The sequence below is a fragment of the Oncorhynchus tshawytscha genome, linkage group LG12 (genome assembly GCF_018296145.1).
Source record: "Oncorhynchus tshawytscha isolate Ot180627B linkage group LG12, Otsh_v2.0, whole genome shotgun sequence".
NCBI classification, from domain to species: Eukaryota; Metazoa; Chordata; class Actinopteri; order Salmoniformes; family Salmonidae; genus Oncorhynchus; species Oncorhynchus tshawytscha.
In genome coordinates this window covers 31,555,703-31,573,171 of record NC_056440.1, presented here as the reverse complement: position 1 = coordinate 31,573,171, position 17,469 = coordinate 31,555,703, and the positions used below count along the sequence as shown (strand labels likewise).

The 17,469-nt window shown below is 42.4% G+C and overlaps 1 protein-coding gene across 2 annotated transcripts in view; it reads right to left on the bottom strand.

Annotated features, from left to right (window-relative positions):
* Positions 1 to 1,561: 1,561 nt before the first annotated feature.
* The window catches only part of LOC112262949 (dedicator of cytokinesis protein 5), a 34,916-nt gene continuing 19,008 nt past the window's right edge, over positions 1,562 to 17,469 (bottom strand). The window contains exons 18-51 of one of the 2 annotated variants that reach the window (XM_024438849.2): positions 16,761 to 16,941; positions 16,437 to 16,534; positions 16,257 to 16,346; positions 15,985 to 16,085; positions 15,703 to 15,837; positions 15,495 to 15,600; positions 15,081 to 15,151; positions 14,864 to 14,970; positions 14,617 to 14,753; positions 14,395 to 14,490; positions 14,008 to 14,106; positions 13,490 to 13,660; positions 13,261 to 13,361; positions 13,031 to 13,089; positions 12,633 to 12,787; positions 12,431 to 12,516; positions 12,125 to 12,281; positions 11,838 to 11,878; positions 11,395 to 11,485; positions 11,129 to 11,248; positions 10,426 to 10,515; positions 9,479 to 9,583; positions 8,978 to 9,119; positions 8,636 to 8,717; positions 8,465 to 8,549; positions 7,047 to 7,133; positions 6,005 to 6,181; positions 5,729 to 5,812; positions 5,499 to 5,636; positions 5,104 to 5,267; positions 4,619 to 4,769; positions 4,352 to 4,505; positions 4,025 to 4,143; positions 1,562 to 3,926 (exon numbers count right to left, since the gene is read on the bottom strand). In XM_024438849.2, coding sequence (XP_024294617.1) covers positions 3,822 to 3,926; positions 4,025 to 4,143; positions 4,352 to 4,505; positions 4,619 to 4,769; positions 5,104 to 5,267; positions 5,499 to 5,636; positions 5,729 to 5,812; positions 6,005 to 6,181; positions 7,047 to 7,133; positions 8,465 to 8,549; positions 8,636 to 8,717; positions 8,978 to 9,119; positions 9,479 to 9,583; positions 10,426 to 10,515; positions 11,129 to 11,248; positions 11,395 to 11,485; positions 11,838 to 11,878; positions 12,125 to 12,281; positions 12,431 to 12,516; positions 12,633 to 12,787; positions 13,031 to 13,089; positions 13,261 to 13,361; positions 13,490 to 13,660; positions 14,008 to 14,106; positions 14,395 to 14,490; positions 14,617 to 14,753; positions 14,864 to 14,970; positions 15,081 to 15,151; positions 15,495 to 15,600; positions 15,703 to 15,837; positions 15,985 to 16,085; positions 16,257 to 16,346; positions 16,437 to 16,534; positions 16,761 to 16,941 — 3,885 coding nt within the window. In that variant the 3' untranslated portion in view covers positions 1,562 to 3,821. The remainder of the gene's footprint in view (positions 3,927 to 4,024; positions 4,144 to 4,351; positions 4,506 to 4,618; positions 4,770 to 5,103; positions 5,268 to 5,498; positions 5,637 to 5,728; positions 5,813 to 6,004; positions 6,182 to 7,046; positions 7,134 to 8,464; positions 8,550 to 8,635; positions 8,718 to 8,977; positions 9,120 to 9,478; positions 9,584 to 10,425; positions 10,516 to 11,128; positions 11,249 to 11,394; positions 11,486 to 11,837; positions 11,879 to 12,124; positions 12,282 to 12,430; positions 12,517 to 12,632; positions 12,788 to 13,030; positions 13,090 to 13,260; positions 13,362 to 13,489; positions 13,661 to 14,007; positions 14,107 to 14,394; positions 14,491 to 14,616; positions 14,754 to 14,863; positions 14,971 to 15,080; positions 15,152 to 15,494; positions 15,601 to 15,702; positions 15,838 to 15,984; positions 16,086 to 16,256; positions 16,347 to 16,436; positions 16,535 to 16,760; positions 16,942 to 17,469) is intronic. The other variant, XM_024438850.2, reaches the window with a different exon arrangement.

The following is a 17,469-nucleotide window of genomic DNA, read 5'->3' as shown; positions in this document are numbered from 1 at the left end:
GTCGGTCCGGGCTGAAGGTGCCAGAGACCAAATGCAAAACCAGCTCTGCTCACAGTCGAACACTGAGGTCAGACCAGGGTAGGCAGTGAGTTGGCGTACATTTAACGTGTTTGGATAGTATGGGTTTAGAGCCATCTGCTCGTCTGACCACTTCACTTCATCATTAGGTTAAATGCGTTTCTTATTCTTCCAGTCATAACACTATGATAGCTTAAAAACTATTTATCCACATGTTATTTTATAATAGCCCTGTCTCTGTTTAATGTTGTTATCAGTTTAATTAAGCAGTTTTTATTGTGGGTGTAGTTATTAAGTCATGATAATAAACAGAGTAGTTCAAGCCCTGGATGCTGATTGGCTGAAAGCCATGGTATATGAGAGAATATGGAGGCGAAAGAAACCTGTTTATAATAGCAATAAGGCACCTCGGTGGGGCACCTCGGTGGTTTGTGCTATTTTTGCCAATATATCACGGCAAAGGGCTGTATCCAGGCACTCTGTAAGAACAGCCCTTAGCCGTGGTATATTGGCCAAATACCACATCCATTCGGGTCTTATTGCTTAAATAATCTCCCATGTCTTTTGCCATTATAGATATTAAGATTTACAGGCCTTATTAATATCATGGCTAGTCATTTTGGGGCCTTTGCCACAGCCTGTTTCTCTGATCTCAACAGCTAATATCCCGTGTGTTTCTGAGAGCATAGCGAATGGGATTAAAATGGTTCAGTAAATTGTTCTGACATCTATAACCAGGTCATTAGCATAACAACCAAACAATACACTCCACCAATCAAACTGCATCTGAAGTGTAAACAAATATTTTGCTGAAAATCTGTGCCATGTATAGTGGATGAATACATGTTCTGTAGAACCTCTGCTCACAAATCTAAAATATTAAGACAAATATGTGACAGCCATATGATCTTTCATAATTCGGCAACACTGACAGTACCCCATTGCTACATTCCCTCTAGCACCATCTAGTGAAGTCTAATATGGAGATACACAGGGGTATTTCTGATCATTCAACTGCACTTAAAGGAAAACTCCACCCCAAAAAACAATTTTTTTGTTATTTGTTTCATTTAGTACCAAAATGATTTGCTTGTCAGCAATCAGGTTTTCAAGATATGTAACTTTCAAAATACAGAAATCATCCCTGTATGATGCAAACTCAAGTTAGTTTTTGGGTGGACTTTTCATTTAAGTCTACTTCTATCTATTGGTCAATATTGACGATAAAAACCAGGTCTCGTGAAACTCGTCCATGGATGAGCGAATATCACAGGGCAGCCAGGAAGCATCACTTCTTTAGTCATGTGACTCAGGGAGAGTGATATCCTGTCCCCCCAGTATCTGACAGGAAGGAAGAGGCCATTAGGAGGCCAGATTACCAAGACCAGTATCTACATATCACACAGGGCCTACTGCAATAAATTACACTTGTAGTAAAACTCCCTCCCCAGCCCAGGCAACACTACTGTACAGAAACAGACTGCTTTCACATATAGGGAACAGTCTTGTGTTATACTACAGTCCACGTAAAGAAACAATGTTGTGATCTTGATACATTTAATACCACTATGAAGAATGTTCTCTTTCTCAATACACAACATAAAAATAAAGCATGAATATGACTGAAGCACAATTACATGTAGAACCTCTGGTATCGCAAGGAAATTACTGCCAGACATAAATTCTCACATTCCACATCACCATTTACCAGAATTAAAATTAGGCTTTGTGTGACAGAATGAAAAGAATTTCACTGTCATACCATCTCACCAGACGTCAAGGTCCTTCATTATCCTCTCAATTATTGCATAATTATTCATCAAAAAATATATAATGAAGTCCCAAATAGTGCCTGATATGTCCTTGATAAGAGATAAGGGATGACACCGGCAATAGATATGAGTACAGGATAATGATTCTGCTGAGGACAGAGACTGGTTGTCTAGCCTTCTGTAACAATACCTTCAACAGAGCAGTTTGTTCAATTCTTTATTTTTGTTTGGTCGGATTTACAAGTTTTATTGGTAAAAAATATATATATTACATCTCTTCATGCTACTATAAAGCTTTAAATCTCTTTACAAATATCTGTTCTGATCATTGTTAGAAAAACTCATTTAAAAAGGGTTAGATCCCTTCTAAAATATCTTTGATCCCTGGAAATAGTCTAACCTAAAATACTGACTCATTCTTGCACTACATACATGAAAAGGTCATTTCTGAAATTCTGAAAGATTACATGCATAGATGAGCAATTCAGAGGACAAAGAGAGCATTGCATTGTTTTGAAAATAACAACTATATGAAACCGAATAATAAAAGACAATGTATACATTGATATATAAATCAAGTTGAAATGTTCACTGTTGAAAGTAGACCGATGTAAATGACCATGTCTCTATCTGTCCAACTCAAGTTGCTGGATGAACACATACCAATTAACTGGAAATCTTTAAAATAAGTTAAAGTAATACAGCAATCAATCAATAAAAGTGTATTAAAATGAAACTATGAAATGCACCAGGACTTGGGAGAAAAAAAATACCTGCCAACTTTAAACAGATTATTGAGTTTGTGCCATACCGTGTTAAAATGACAACTTGCTAAATATATCAAGCGGATTTGTATAGAAAGCATGAGTTCAAGACATACAGTATTTTGTTTTTTATAAAACGTCAAAAATATACAATTTAAAAAAATCTAATTTACATGAATTCCTTCCAGTGCATGTCTCTAAAGATTCTGAAATCATTGAGGTACGATCTTAGTGTGCTTTCATCACACAAATATGTAATGCATAGTTACTCAGTATTTATGAGTTAGCCAAGGTTATTCAATGTGACTATCGTCCACAAACGTATTTGGGGGAAAGTTCCATTTTGATTACAAATCTCAATTCCCCCCCAAAAGGACTACTACGCATGTACAACCTATGATCTATGACTGGGTCGAGGGAACCAAAAAGTCATCCAGGGTCGCAACCATAGATTTAGACTATATAATCAACAACCATAGAATCAAAGTCTGTTGAAAATAAGTTCTGAGTCACAGACCATAAATTCCCTGCTCTTGATCAGCAATAGTGATTCTAAAATAAAAAGGTTTTCACCTAGCTATATCACATAATAAAACATGAAAATGCAGTCACTGCTTGTGCTTTTCTTGACGAATGCCCAAAACAGGCACTGGAAATTATGAATAGTCCAGTGTGATTCCAACACATAATGACAAAAGACAAAATTGAAGCTTTGGTCATTCCTCATCCTTGCAGTGATATTCCCAAAATATATACTACACTATATACAACAACATCTCAAAGACCCTTGGGAAATATGCTAAGGTCATTGTTATTATTGCTTTTTCAGAAATATATACACTTCCCAAATCATGAATTAAATCCACCTTTATCCAATTCCCCATTCCCAGGAAACTAGACTATAAATGGACTCTCCTCAAAATATGAAAAGGCGTGTGACCCAATGCACCACGGCTTACAAAGACATCTGTCACTCTCCATTTTACAACATACCATTCAATTACTTTAGTATGGAAACAATTATGCTTCTGTTTCTTAGAGATTCACAGGGCACACACAACACGTACCCAGCTTGTTGGAATAACTTGTAGTAAGTATCAGAAATATCAATTGTTGACATGTAATTCTGAAGTACATAACAGGTAAAAGTACTGGTCCTGAAATAGTACTGTAATAAAGTGCTACAGTACCACAAGGTGAACCAAACCCTTTTCCCAGGCAGCAGGTCTCTGAACCAGATGAGAGGGGCTGTCCGGGTGGAGGATCCTCACTGAGGATTATTCTCGTAGGAGCCAGGGAACATAGACTTCCTGGTTTTAGGAGGAGGTGGAGGGGGCTTGCTGTCAATTTTCTGAGGCAGAGGAGGGTGGAACTATGGAGAGACCGGGGAAAAAAATGATAATGTTAAAAATATTCTGTTTCACAATGTGCATTTTACTAAAAATATAGATGTTTTCATTGAAGATATACCTCAAGGGAGTTTTGGGAGATGTCAAACATCTCATGGGGATGTTTCTTTGGTGGCATGGGTGGGGGTGTTCCGGGAGTGTCAGTGGTGGCATCATTATCACCGGGGAGAGATGAATATGCTGCAGAGAGAGAGAGTGACAAAACACACACATTTTAGGCTGCATGACAGCTAAAACTATTTGTGTGTGAACTACAGGGACAAGAGGTCAGATATCCTGCACAGGGTTCTATATGTCTGTGTGCAGAGTGAAGCTGTAAGCATCTCTTTAAGGATGTGTAGGATAGGCTGCTTTGTAGGTATGCCTTGTGTGTAACTAAGCTACATACTGGAGCTGTGAGGAGTCTGAGGAGAGGCTGGCAGGGGGCTGAGTGGGTTGTCAAGGCTGAGGTGAGAGGAAACACCCTGGAACAGAGATAGGGTCAGGCGACGATCCCCAAACTGCAGACTTTTGGGTCTCTGTGGCTTCTCTGGAAGAGTCTGCTAAGGAGTAGAGTACAAAGACACAGCCCTCCTTGAAATCACAGTCAAGTAATTACTGCGAATGTATTAGCCATTTGTGCCTTAGTGAATGAGCCAAAAACAGTTGTAGTTACCTCATCTATGTCTGGCTGTCTCTCCACCAAAACCTGTGACTTGCTCACACTCCATTCTTTTCGGTTCTTTCGACTGATCCGGTTGTCATCCTCAGAGCGGGACAACATTGAGGCCCGGCGATCGTTGGCAGTGTCACGGGACAACAGTGAACTGATGATGGATATCAGGACAGAGAGAGACAAGGGGGAGGTGTACAGTTAGAGGGTTATACTGGCATGTGCAACACTTCAGAATGTCACACTGTGAGATGTGGAAAGCACAGACAAATATTCCTGACAAACATAGCAACACAAATAGACTACACCAGACTACACTAGCCCAAGAGGGAGACAAACACAGGAAGGGAGGAGGGAGGGAGGAGGGGGACTGACTCCTTGGAAGAGGGAGGGAGGATGGAGAGAGTGGAGGGACTGACTCCGGGGAGGAAGGAGGAGGGGGACTGACTCCGGGGGAGGAGGAGATAGGATGGAGGAGGGGGACTGACTCCTGGGAGGAGGGCCGGGAGGGTCCATTAGAGGAGGTGGAGCCGCTGGAGAGGCCTGAGGAGGTGGTGGAGACAGTGGACATGCGGCGCAGGGTGGAGGACAGGATGTAGGGCATCACTACGGAGCCCACACGACTCTTCTTCCTTTCAGTGAGAGAGCAGGGCTGGGACACACAAATGGGATTAAACATCATCAGGAAACTTGGCAGGGGCTGAGCGGAATGACAGGCAAAACACTAACAACAATAGAGTGCCTTAAGCAAGATTTATGGTCCTGCAGCAATATAATGTACACTCTGCTTTGAATGAGGGAAGTTTGATAGGGAGGCAGAGGAGCCAATAGCTAAATTTGGCACAATCTTACATTAAATAAGAGTTTGCCATTGGAAACTGACCAGGGTTATGACGCCGTAATGCTTCTCCACTCTCTCCCGCAGGTCTGAGAAACAGGTGAGCAGGCGGTTGTGTAAGGGCTTCAGCTGCTCCGTGGATTTCTCTCCGTGGATTCGGATGCCATCAGCCAGGAGAGGGATCTGAGGGGAGAGGAGGAGGGAGCCTCTGTTCTTATAGCAGGTACTGTATGTCTAAGTACAGGTTCAATAACAAGGAGAGAATTACAATTTACCTGGAGGGCAATAAGATGTTTGAGGACCTCAATGCTCTCAAGGTCGTCTGGGTGTTCATGCATGTAGGTGTCAGTGAAGAATGCCTGTAGAGACAGAAAGGGGGTGGAAACAAGTTTAGCATTTTGAGACATGAAGATGTTGTCATATCCACATTAAATACTAACTAAAATAACAGTGACCTAGAAAATAAGAATATCAGGTTACAAATCTTCAATGAAATGTTAAACAAAATTGTATAGGAGTCAAGCTCCTAGGTAGTAATAGTCAAGTGAAACCTTCTCGTAGTTGGAGTAGCCACCCATGACGGCAGGGTCAACAATGCCATTGAGCATCATGGAGAGTGGGTGGACGGACGTGGAGCTGTCACAGGCCTGCTGCTGCACCAGGTTACTGAGCTTCTCATTGGCCATCTCCATGGTCTCCACAGCATTCTGCAGAGGGCTGATCTCCTCCTGACCAGTAGGAAAACCAGGAGAGGTGAGGAGACATCAAAGTGTAAAAGACCAAATTGGGTGAGTAGGAACTATTTGCTATGGGTGGTAGGGAGTCCTCAACAGTGTTTAGATTAAACATACAGCACATTAACACCAGTAAGTTTGTATTACAGTGATTTCTATCAGTAATGATGATGACAGCCTCCAGTATTTATGCTGCAGTAGTTTATGTGTCAGGGGGCTGGGGTCAGTTTGTTATATCTGGAGTACTTCTCCTGTCCTATTCGGTGTCCTGTGTGAATCTAAGTGTGCATTCTCTAATTCTCTCCTTCTTTCTCTCTCTCGGAGGACCTGAGCCCTAGGACCATGCCCCAGGACTACCTGACATGATGACTCCTTGCTGTCCCCAGTCCACCTGGCCATGCTGCTGTTCCAGTTTCAACTGACCTGAGCCCTAAGACCATGCCCCAGGACTACCTGACATGATGACTCCTTGCTGTCCCCAGTCCACCTGGCCATGCTGCTGATCCAGTTTCAACTTCCACCTGACTGTGCTGCTGCTCCAGTTTCAACTGTTCTGCCTTATTATTATTCGACCATGCTGGTCATTTATGAACATTTGAACATCTTGGCCATGTTCTGTTATAATCTCCACCCGGCACAGCCAGAAGAGGACTGGCCACCCCACATAGCCTGGTTCCTCTCTAGGTTTCTTCCTAGGTTTTGGCCTTTCTAGGGAGTTTTTCCTAGCCACCGTGCTTCTACACCTGCATTGCTTGCTGTTTGGGGTTTTAGGCTGGGTTTCTGTACAGCACTTTGAGATATCAGCTGATGTACGAAGGGCTATATAAATAAATTTGATTTGATTTGATTTGACACTTACAACAGAGATGGACTTCACTTCGAACCATTTGAGAATCCCTGGGAAGTGATAGGTTGTGATGTAAGTTGTCCTCTCGATCCACATGGTCTGTAACATGAGGCGGAAAATATGACAATGGTCAACAACACAAATGTTTTGAGCAACAACCTCTTGTATTCAACTGCTAATCAAAAAGGAACACCTATGTCAGAATGCTGTTGATTGACTACAGATCAGTGTTCAACACCACAGTGACCACAAAGCTCATCACTAAAGCTAAGGACTCTGGGACTAAACACCTCCCTCTGCAACTGGATCCTGAACTTCCTGACGGGCCGCCCCCCAGGTGGTAAGGTTAGGCAACAACACATCTGCCACGCTGATCCTCAACACTGTGGCCCCTCAGGGGTGTGTGCTTAGTCCCCTCCTGTATTCCCTGTTCAGCCACGACTGCGTGGCTAAGCACGACTCCAACAGTTTGCTAATGACACAACAGTGGTAGGCCTGATCACTGGAAACGTAAGAGGTCAGAGACCTGGCAGTGTCGAGCCAGGACAACAACCTCTCCCTCAACGTGAGCAAGACAAAGGAGATGATTGTGGACTACAGGAGAAGGAGGGCCGAACACACCCCCATTCACATCGACGGGGCTGTAGTGGAGCAGGTTGAGAGCTTCAAGTTCCTTGGTGTCCACATCACCAAAAACTATCACAGTCCAAACACACCAAGACATGAAGAGGGCACAACAACACCTTTCCCCCTCAGGAGACTGAAAAGACTTGGCATGGGTCCCCAGATCCTCAAAAAGTTCAACAGCTGCACCAACGAGAGGTAGTGCGTACGGCTCAGTACATCACTGGGGCCAAGCTTCCTGCCATCCAGGACCTATATACTAGGCGGTGTCAGAGGAAGGCCCAAAAAATGGTCACCTGCCACCTAAATCAGACTATTCTCTCTGCTACAGCACTGCAAGCGGTAACGGAGCGAGTCTAGGTCCAAAAGGCTCCTTAACAGCTGCTACCCCCAGGCCATAAGATTGCTGAACAATTAATCAAATGGCCACCCGGACTATTTACATTGACCCCCCTTGTTTTTACACTGCTGCTACGCACTGTTTATTATCTATACATAGTTACTTCATCCCTACCTACACGCATATTGACTCGGTACCCCCTTTATATAGCCTCGTTACTGTTATTTTATTGTGTTACTTTAAAAAAAACATTTTGTTCATTTAGTAAATATTTTCTTAACTCTATTTCTTAAACTACATTGTTGGTTAAGGGCTCGAAAGTAAGAATTTCACGTGACAAATAAAAATGCATTTGATTGGAAAAGGGCTACATTCCTGAGTTTAGATTGTGTGCGTTGAATGGAGGAATTTGTCTTTGTTAGGGCTCTGCAGCATGGTGAGTCTGAGCTGTGTGCCAGGTACTCACTGCAAATTCATTGTCGGGGTCCTTTGCGCCTTTCCTGAAGGGTCTGGAATACTGAAACTGGTCCACTTCATTGGTTCTGTAGTAGCTGGGAGAGGAAGAGGGACAAACAAATGAGTTGCATGAGTAAGAACTAAGAAAATGTATTCAACCACAAGCTGTTGTGTTCCTTACTTCAGGATCTGCTCAGGAACCCCCTTGTCTTTGAACTGGGCGGGAACAGTAAGGACTGGCTTGACTGTAAAACACTGGATATCTGTGAAGAGCAGGTAAGGATAGGACTGTGTATTATTAAAAAACGAAAACCTTTTTAGTGCTGTAGGGGGAAACAGAGACGGGGGCCAGTGGATTACTGGCTCAAAATTGTCCTTGAGAAAGGTATAATAAGACTTACCTTGAAATGGGAAATACATCAACTGAATAATGTCCTGACTAGAGGCATTAACACCAATTAACATTTAAATAGCATTCATAGCTGGGAGCGTGAGGGCATGCTGCAACAGGCCTAAAGGATACGCTGTCCTTGGGAGTTACAGATGTTGTCCCCAGGGGGCGCTGTGCTGGTCATCCTGGCTGCGTTGGGGAACTGCGACAGCAGCTTGAGACTGAAGTCCTCCAGCCACTCGTACTCCTTACCACGGTAGATGAACACTTTGTTCTGTATGAGCAAATCCGTTCACAGACATGGTGAGCCTCCATATACGGTAGCAAATTAAATGTGAACGATAGGATTTAATTCAAACATTGTTATTGAATGACATGCTACAGAAGATGTCAAAGATGGACTGTGGTCGACAGGGACGTGCCACTGCACTGTAGAAATAGACGTGCGTCTGCCAAATGAAGGCTATTCTAACCGGAACCTGACAAGATCATGGAACGTGTTCAATCAAACGTGTTCAAGAGTTCCATAAGTAAAATGAATAAAAGGCACATAAATATAAATATCTCAGGCGAATGAGAGAACTTGAAATGTGCTATTGAGGCTGGATTTCTGAAAATACGTAATAATCTTACCCTGAGGAAAGTGGGGAATCCAAGGCCATAGTATCCCACAGCAAAGTATTCTGGCTGAGGCCGCATGGCATGCATTATATTCTCATAGAACTGGGCTTGCTGTTTCTGTGTACAACAGTAGGGAGAGTATAGAGGCTGTAGTGACAATGAGCTAAATTAACAGAGCCACAATCAGGAACAAAGATAACATACCACAGGAAATACTGTAGAAGCTAACCAGTTCCCTGTGCACTTAACTTAGTTAAGTGTCAAAAATGGAGGATCCATAATGAACATAGATTCATAGCAGTGTAGCAAAACAACATTTTTGTACAACTCCACTGCAGATAAGGACTGTTGAATACCACGATGACACAGTATTTACAAAAACATGACTTCCAATAGAGTATCACTGCATAATTAACTGAATGTTACTTCCGAATGGCAGATGCCAGTATGTCTGTATGCATGCATGAGTGGGACTATTGGATAAAAAGGTTTGACACAAGTGTGGCAGCAACTCTGATATCTTCCTCATTTCCTCAAATTGTTTCTGCAGTAATGGGTTGTTTTTTTCTTCAACTATCACTGTCATTTGGATTGAGCTAGCTGAAATGACTTTCTGTCTTAGACAAGACATGGTCGTCCTAGCCATTGACAATGTATCGTGAACAATTTATTGGCATAATTAACTCCTAGTCTTTGTGGGCACTGAAAAGCCTGTTAGTACAGCAGTTTAACTAGTCCTATTGAAAAGGCCTCACACTAAATTTGCAGTGGGCTATCCCTTTCTGGCATTGTAAGTGGAACCTTCACAAGCATTATTTTTTTACATGTAAAAACTAAGAGGATAATCATTTTTGGTTTTACTGTTTGCATGTTTTAGGGACAATTTCTATTTAGTAGTGACAATATTTTGATTAAATCTCAGACTAAAAAACACGATAGCAAATGAAAAGTCCTCTTACCAGCAGCTGGCTCAGTTCCATGAAGTCGAACATCTGGTTCTCGTGCATCTTTGCCAGCTGTTTACCCATCTCAATGGCTTTCTCCCACATCTGAACAGATAAATGCAGCAGTTGGTAAAAAGACACGAGATGTGAACATGGTTTAGACATCACCATCTGTCCATCACTAACACCTCTTTTCAATCAAACCCTAACAGCAGGTTTCATCGTTGATGTACTGTGGTGAACAGGATAAATGTTTAGCCTAACCCAGAAATCTGGTACCCATGTTTGATTGAATATGGCCCTCAGCTTCTTTTGCAGCAAATGAAACAGACACAGATATTTCTGACAGTAGCTCATATGGTATGTTCAGGGGTAAGTAGCATATGATCTCTGACTACATATGCTGTGAAATATACTGGCACCCTTGCACGATTCCCAATTTCTCGAATAAGTTGAAATTGAAAAAAAGTTGAAATTGAAAAAAACTTTTGTTGTTCATACATGTATTTGTTTGATTCACAACAGCACAGAACCAAAACATTTCATAAAAAGTCCCAACATTATCTACATTACAAGGTAAAAATAGCCATTCAACAATTTTTGAAAAGAGAAAACAGAACATTCTGCTCCATTGCAAAGTGGAAGGGTGACAATATATTTGACCACATATGTACATCATGCTTCCTAATCGGGTCACTGGGTGAGGGTGGGAACTCACTTTGCCCTTGTCCAGGTTACAGATGATCTCCTGGAAGAGTCTCTCTTTGAGCTCCTGCTGGGTCCAGACATGTTTGCCATGACCGGGGATCAGATGTGGGGCACAGGGCTTGTCAGACCACTGAGGAGGGCAATATATACAATACACAAAGTGCATTTAGTTTTCTAGTAATGTATGTCATAGTATGTTAACTGGCATTTTAGGGAAATAAGCCAAAGACGGTTGTTTTCATTGAAAGTCGAATTGAATGTTAATTTGACTGAGACCTCGAGGAGTTCGGCGTGAAGTAACAGGGTGTATGCTGCCTCCGTGTAGTTCTCACAGACAAGATGCAAATCCCTTAGCTTGTACAGATACCTGAGGACGAGGTCAGTATTTTAGAGTGATATCTAACAGATAGTAGGTAGAATCTACCGCATACCCAAAGCTGATTTGTAAAAGGTGCTGGAGGTAAAATGCAAAACTGGAGAAACAAAGAAAAAATAGTCTCCGCACACTTCCAGTCAGATGTACATTTATTTGAATTATAGCTGAGCTTTCGGTCAGTCGACCTTGCTCTGAAGAAGGTCGGCTGACCCGAAAGCTCAGCTATAATTCAAATAAATTTGCATCTGACTGGAAGTGTGCAGAGACCGTTTCCTGTTTCTCCAGAGTGATAGCTAACAAAATGGGATCCAAAGAAGAGTATACATTGAATCATCGGTCTCACCGAATGTAAATGTCTTCCCGCTTCTTCTCCTTGTAGAAGTTCTGTCACAACCAGAATAAAAACAGCGGCAAAACTCAGCTTCTGTACAATTGTTTGATAATATTTCTTGGGTTAAAATCAATTGGTTCAATGTAGAAACATAACATCTTGATATAATATTCTTCTGAGGTGGCGAGTGTGGCTCAATCTTTCTGATTAGAGTTTGAGTTCCACATAAACCAGTCCGAGGTGTTAGTTAGCACCTGGTAGGCTCTCCTGTCTCTTAGTGATGTACTGTAAGGGCATACCAGGACATTAACGGTGCAGCTCATGCGGAGCTCAGGGCTCTCGTCATGTGTGATGGTGCGGTAGGCCAGTAGCTTCTCCAGCAGACTGCTGAGCAGCAGAGCCAGCTCCTCCCCTGACTGAGACAGGTATCTGTGCCTCCGGCAGTGCTCCAGTAGTCTACACAATACCAACAATGCAAAATGTCAATGAATAAGGGAGTTATATAGTCCATATTTAGGTCTCGACTATGAAATCATGAGGTATGACTAATAAGAAAAAGGAATTAGCCTCTGAATGATTGGCAGGTTTATTGTCAGGGTGCTTACGTTTTCTCCAGCAGGATTTTGTACTGTTCATCCCCACGGCCTCCCTCTACCTCCTGATCCAACTTGGTGATCAGTTCATTCTCAAACTACAGGTACAGAAAGACAACAAAAAAATCTGCTCAGCCAAATACAGCTGGGAACCTCTGTGTACAGTGATACTGTAAAGCCAGGCAGGAAGCACTACCGTGGGCAGCTATCTCACCATGTTAAAGGTGCGGCTGGGAGTGAAGTTGTGCTCACACTGCATCATGTCAAAGAAGATGGGGATGGTGGCTTTCCTCAGCTCTGGCTCAGGCACCAGGGTAGCCTTTAGGATGGGCCCCACCATGGCCGGGATGAACTTCATCTTGTGGGGGCCTGAGGGATGCATAAAGTCAGAAGCAACATCATTTGAAAGGGCAGTAAGTGGCTCTCCATTTTCATGCAAACAACAGGACAGTAAACTCATAAAGCGGTAAACAAAAAGCAGGCCACCACCATGAAACTAGGCAATAAAACATTGTCCTCAAAACCTTTTGCCACTGAACAGGCCATTATATAGATGTCTTTATTTGTTGAATTTCTATCTTACAGAGATAACAACCCCCGGACAGTACTTACCAAGATTATACCACATATCTCGGATCTTAAAGCCAATGCTCTTCCTCATGTCTCCATACCTGTAACCACAACATAGAATTATACTATATACTGTAGAGCATATGCACACGAACTTACAGCACTATTTCTTATACATAAAATTCAGTTCTCTGTGGAAATGTTGATTTTGTATTAATAGTTTAAGGGAATTTGTATTTAAACTAATTGAAAAAAGGAGAAAAAACCCATACTTGTTCAGTATTTTATTCCGTTTTTCTTGAGAGAAGGATTCCAGTTGCAATGACTTGTGGGTAAGGAATGCAACAGTCAAGTGGAAGTAGTTGTTCCAGAGCTAAAAATAAAATATGATAGTTTTTACACAGACATTGGGACAATGATTGACCTAAATAAGTTTACATTAGCAGAGAGACACGGATGTATTTTGTCCACCGCATCAGAAGGTGGCGACTGGAGACCCACCTGAAGCTCAAAGTGGGTCTGGTCCATGAAGTACATGTTGAGGACCTCAGAGTACTGGTTGATGGCCCGCAGAAACACACCAATCTGCAGGAGGTTCATGGTCATCCAGTCAGAGGGGAAAACGTTCCCCATCAGGTCCTTAAACATGATGAATGTCTCCATCAGGAAGTCCTGTAGTGGGCCAGGGAGAGAACAGTTACCTTGCCTGTAGTGGAAGTACCTAGATGTATGCATCTCATGTCTGCACAAACATGTGGGGTTCTGTTTCTGACCGATTAGTAACATGCTGAACTATGCACAGCAGTCCCCTTGCATTTCTCATATTAGACCCACACAGTTCAGTAAAGATGCAAGGACAGGGAGATCCTCACAATGTTCCAAGTCAGTCCCATGAAATGTCTATAAACAATAATCACTTCAGGAGCAGTTACAAGCACCAGTGGTTGAATGCCAGCTATCGACTGGATGATTCAGGAAGAGTTATGCCCAGGGCAGGGGAGGTGTGCCGGCCCACTTACAATGATGTCTTGTCTGGTCTTGAAGGTGCTGATGTAGTGGGCGTAGTGCATGTCATCCATCTGCTTCAAGATGGCGGTCATGCAGGCTAGGTAATGACCCTGCCATTGAGATAACAGAGAATCAGTCACCTTAGTTGTAAAACTACTTTAGGTTCCCACATATAACATGTTTTATGCTTTGAAGCTAATTATACGCTATCATTCATTGTTGTATGCTTATAAGTGCCGACTAAGTTATTTATAAGATGCATAGAAGCAGCTTTTCAGGACTGTGCCTTGTACATGGAAACTTAAAATAAATAATTTACAAATGAACAATTGAAAATAACTTGACGTTTTCTTTTGAGTTAGATGAAGAACTGTCAGAGTACTGAGTATGAGTCTTACAATGAGAGTGGAGGTTCTGCTCATGCTGATGACAGTGCGATTGACCCTGCGAAGCAGCCGCTCCATTATCAGCTGGACATGACCCCGGGTTGGACCCTGGGACACAAACAGGTCAGATCAAAAATTAATGTATAACCAATCCAGTTAAGAGTTATGGATGTCACAGATTTCAATGTGTCTAATGGCAGAGATAGACGTGTGCTATAGCCAGTAGCCACTCACCACATTCTTGCGGTCCAGGTTGTCCAGCACAGTGCTGAGCAGCTGAACACAAGCCTCGTGGTCTGGTTTATTGGAGTGGTCATCCAGCTGCCCACTCAGCTGGTCTGTCACCAGCGGCAAGAGGACATCTCGACACTCTGTGGGGTCAAAGAGGAATAGAGCCTATTCAAATGTGTCATCCTGTGGTTCTGTTTTTAAATAGAGATCATTCTAAAGTTATGTTTGAGCCAGAGAGGCGCTACAGTACCTGACTGTTTGAAAAGGTCACTCTCCACCATCTTACACATGCAACCAAGTTTCTGGCGCACCAGCTGAGAGTCAGGGATGCTCTCAATGAACTTAGTCAAAAGAACACTAGTGAGAGAGACAGGATGAAATTCAGAAAGAGACAAGGACATTTTATATACAGGAAAAATTATAATTTCTGCAGATTCAACAGTTGAAAAGTCATTACAAGGAGTTACCTGAGCTCCACAGGATCAAAGACATTCTTGATGTCATTAATGATGGTGGGAAGGTATTTTAGTATCGCCCCCTGAAAAAGACAAAGGTCTCAAAAGTCTTTAAAAAAGAACACGGGGGAAATATCACTGGATAAGGCTTCTGTGTTTTACAGCTCTAGTCAGCTCGAAAGTGTTTTAATTCACGTTCTTCTGCAGTTTATCAAGTAAAACTTGACTTCAACTATCTTTCACGAAGCCAGCATAAGGCTTCCATAAACATAGAAAGGGTAAGCTGGTTTGAACAGCTGACAATTATCAGAATAACACAGTAAATGTTGCATTACCAGGCTATGCCATGCTAACAAAGTGTGCATTAAAGAAGATGAAGTACCATGTAAGTGCCAATCCCAGTTTCTCTCCCCTAAACCAACTCACCTTTATCTTCACTCCCTCATCCAGCGGTCTGTCCATGAGTGTGTTGAAGGACAGGAAGAGTGTCCGTATGGAGTTGAAGAAAGCATCCTCACTGGTCCCATAGAATCTGAGTAAACAAAATAAGGACATTGCTCATTTCACAAACAAACTAATATTGTCTCGCAAATGTACTAGTATGTATGAGGAAGGAAGGTAACGGCTATGATACCTGAGGTAGAGGACCCGGGACTGCACGATGAACCTGAACAGGTACTTGAGGGCTTTGAGGGCTGAGTACAGTCTCTCGGTTAGGACAGGCTCATCTGCATGGCCCACATAGTAATTGAGAACCTTGGTAAGCTTCCTGAAAAATAAATGGAATAGGGAACTCAGGCACACCAGTAATTACATATAAATGAATTCTGAATGGGTGGTGAGGTGTCAAAACAGGAGGAAGGAAAAATGAACGGCATAGAGATGAAAATGTGAGAAAGGAGAGAGCTCGACTCACATGTAAGCCAGAGTGGCACTGAAGTGCTTGTTGATGTATGTCTCCAGTACTGGGTTAAAGTGCTGGAACTTGATGTCTCCAATCAGTGTGATTATGAACACCTAGAAGAAATGCAGAGCACAGTCAGGAACCAGTGTAATATAGAATCCTGCTAGAAAATAGTGTAACATTAATAATTTCTAATATACAATTGTCTTTTGGTATATTAATGACAGATGCCATTAATCCTGATAATTTAATGCAAGTAAGTAACCCACGAGTACAGAACTCACCAGAGCATTAAACAGCAGCGTGTCATAAGTCTCCTCCTCTGAAGTCTCCATCATGATACTGAAGAGGGCATCAAGTGTGTCCTGTAGAAACTAAGACCACAAAAGACAAATGCATTAGGCTAGGGTGTCCTTGTATGTAAAGCCAGTTAAGAATGCTAACTCTGGAGCAGTCAGACTCACCTTGACAATTTCCCCCCCCTCAACCTCCATCAGGCGCTGCAGGTTCTGGTCCAGCTCTTCAGGGTTGGACCTCCAGTTCAACAGGCCCAGGAGATCCACTGGAAAACAGCAGAGGAACAGCAACATATCACTTTTACTGACCCTTGGATTTCATATAAACTTGAATGAGTATGTCAACACCACTCTGATTTGTATTACGAGCCAAAGTGCAGAAAGAGTTTGGTTCTATTTGTTAGAGGCGGTTTGATACTTAATATATTGTTTCATATCCATTTCCACCATGGTGCTTATAGATTAGAGATGATTGTGTCCTACAAGCAGTACCATTCTGGGTGAGTTTAGTGGAGCAGGTGAGAGTGCCAATCTGGAAGCTGTCCTTGGTGAGTGGGATGACTCCTGAATGGTTAAAGGTTTTCCCTGTCTGCCTCTCCTTCTCCTCCACTTCAGCCCAGGAGCCTGGCAGAGTCAGGTATGTTTTTGCATCCTCAGACTTCTTTGCGTCAACCTAAGAGAAAAAATATATATAATACTAAAACATATTCATTGATATGTAATTTGATATTCATTGACCAGGGAGCTTTTTATTTTATATAAAATATAATTACTTCACTATTTAATCGATAATGAAAAATAATCCCTACAGGGAAAGAAAGATCTCCAACTGTAGTCAAATGTATCAGAACATTCTGGTTCCACCAAGATGTCTACATCATACAGGGTCTGTGAAAGTTAGGGTTGCAAAGCTACTGGTAATTTACCAATGTTACTGAAATCTTTATATGGAAAGGGGATACCTAGTCAGTTGCACAACTGAATGCCTTCAACTGAAATGTGTCTTCTGCATTTAACCCAACCCCTCTGAATCAGAGAGGGGCGGGGGGCTGCCTTAATCAACATCCACATCATGGTCGCCCGGGCAGCACTTGTTGTTAGGGTTAACTGCCTTGCTCAAGGGCAGAACGGCAGATTTTTCCACCTTGCCAGCTCGAGGATTCGAACCATCGACCTTTCAGTTACTGGCCCAACGCTCTTA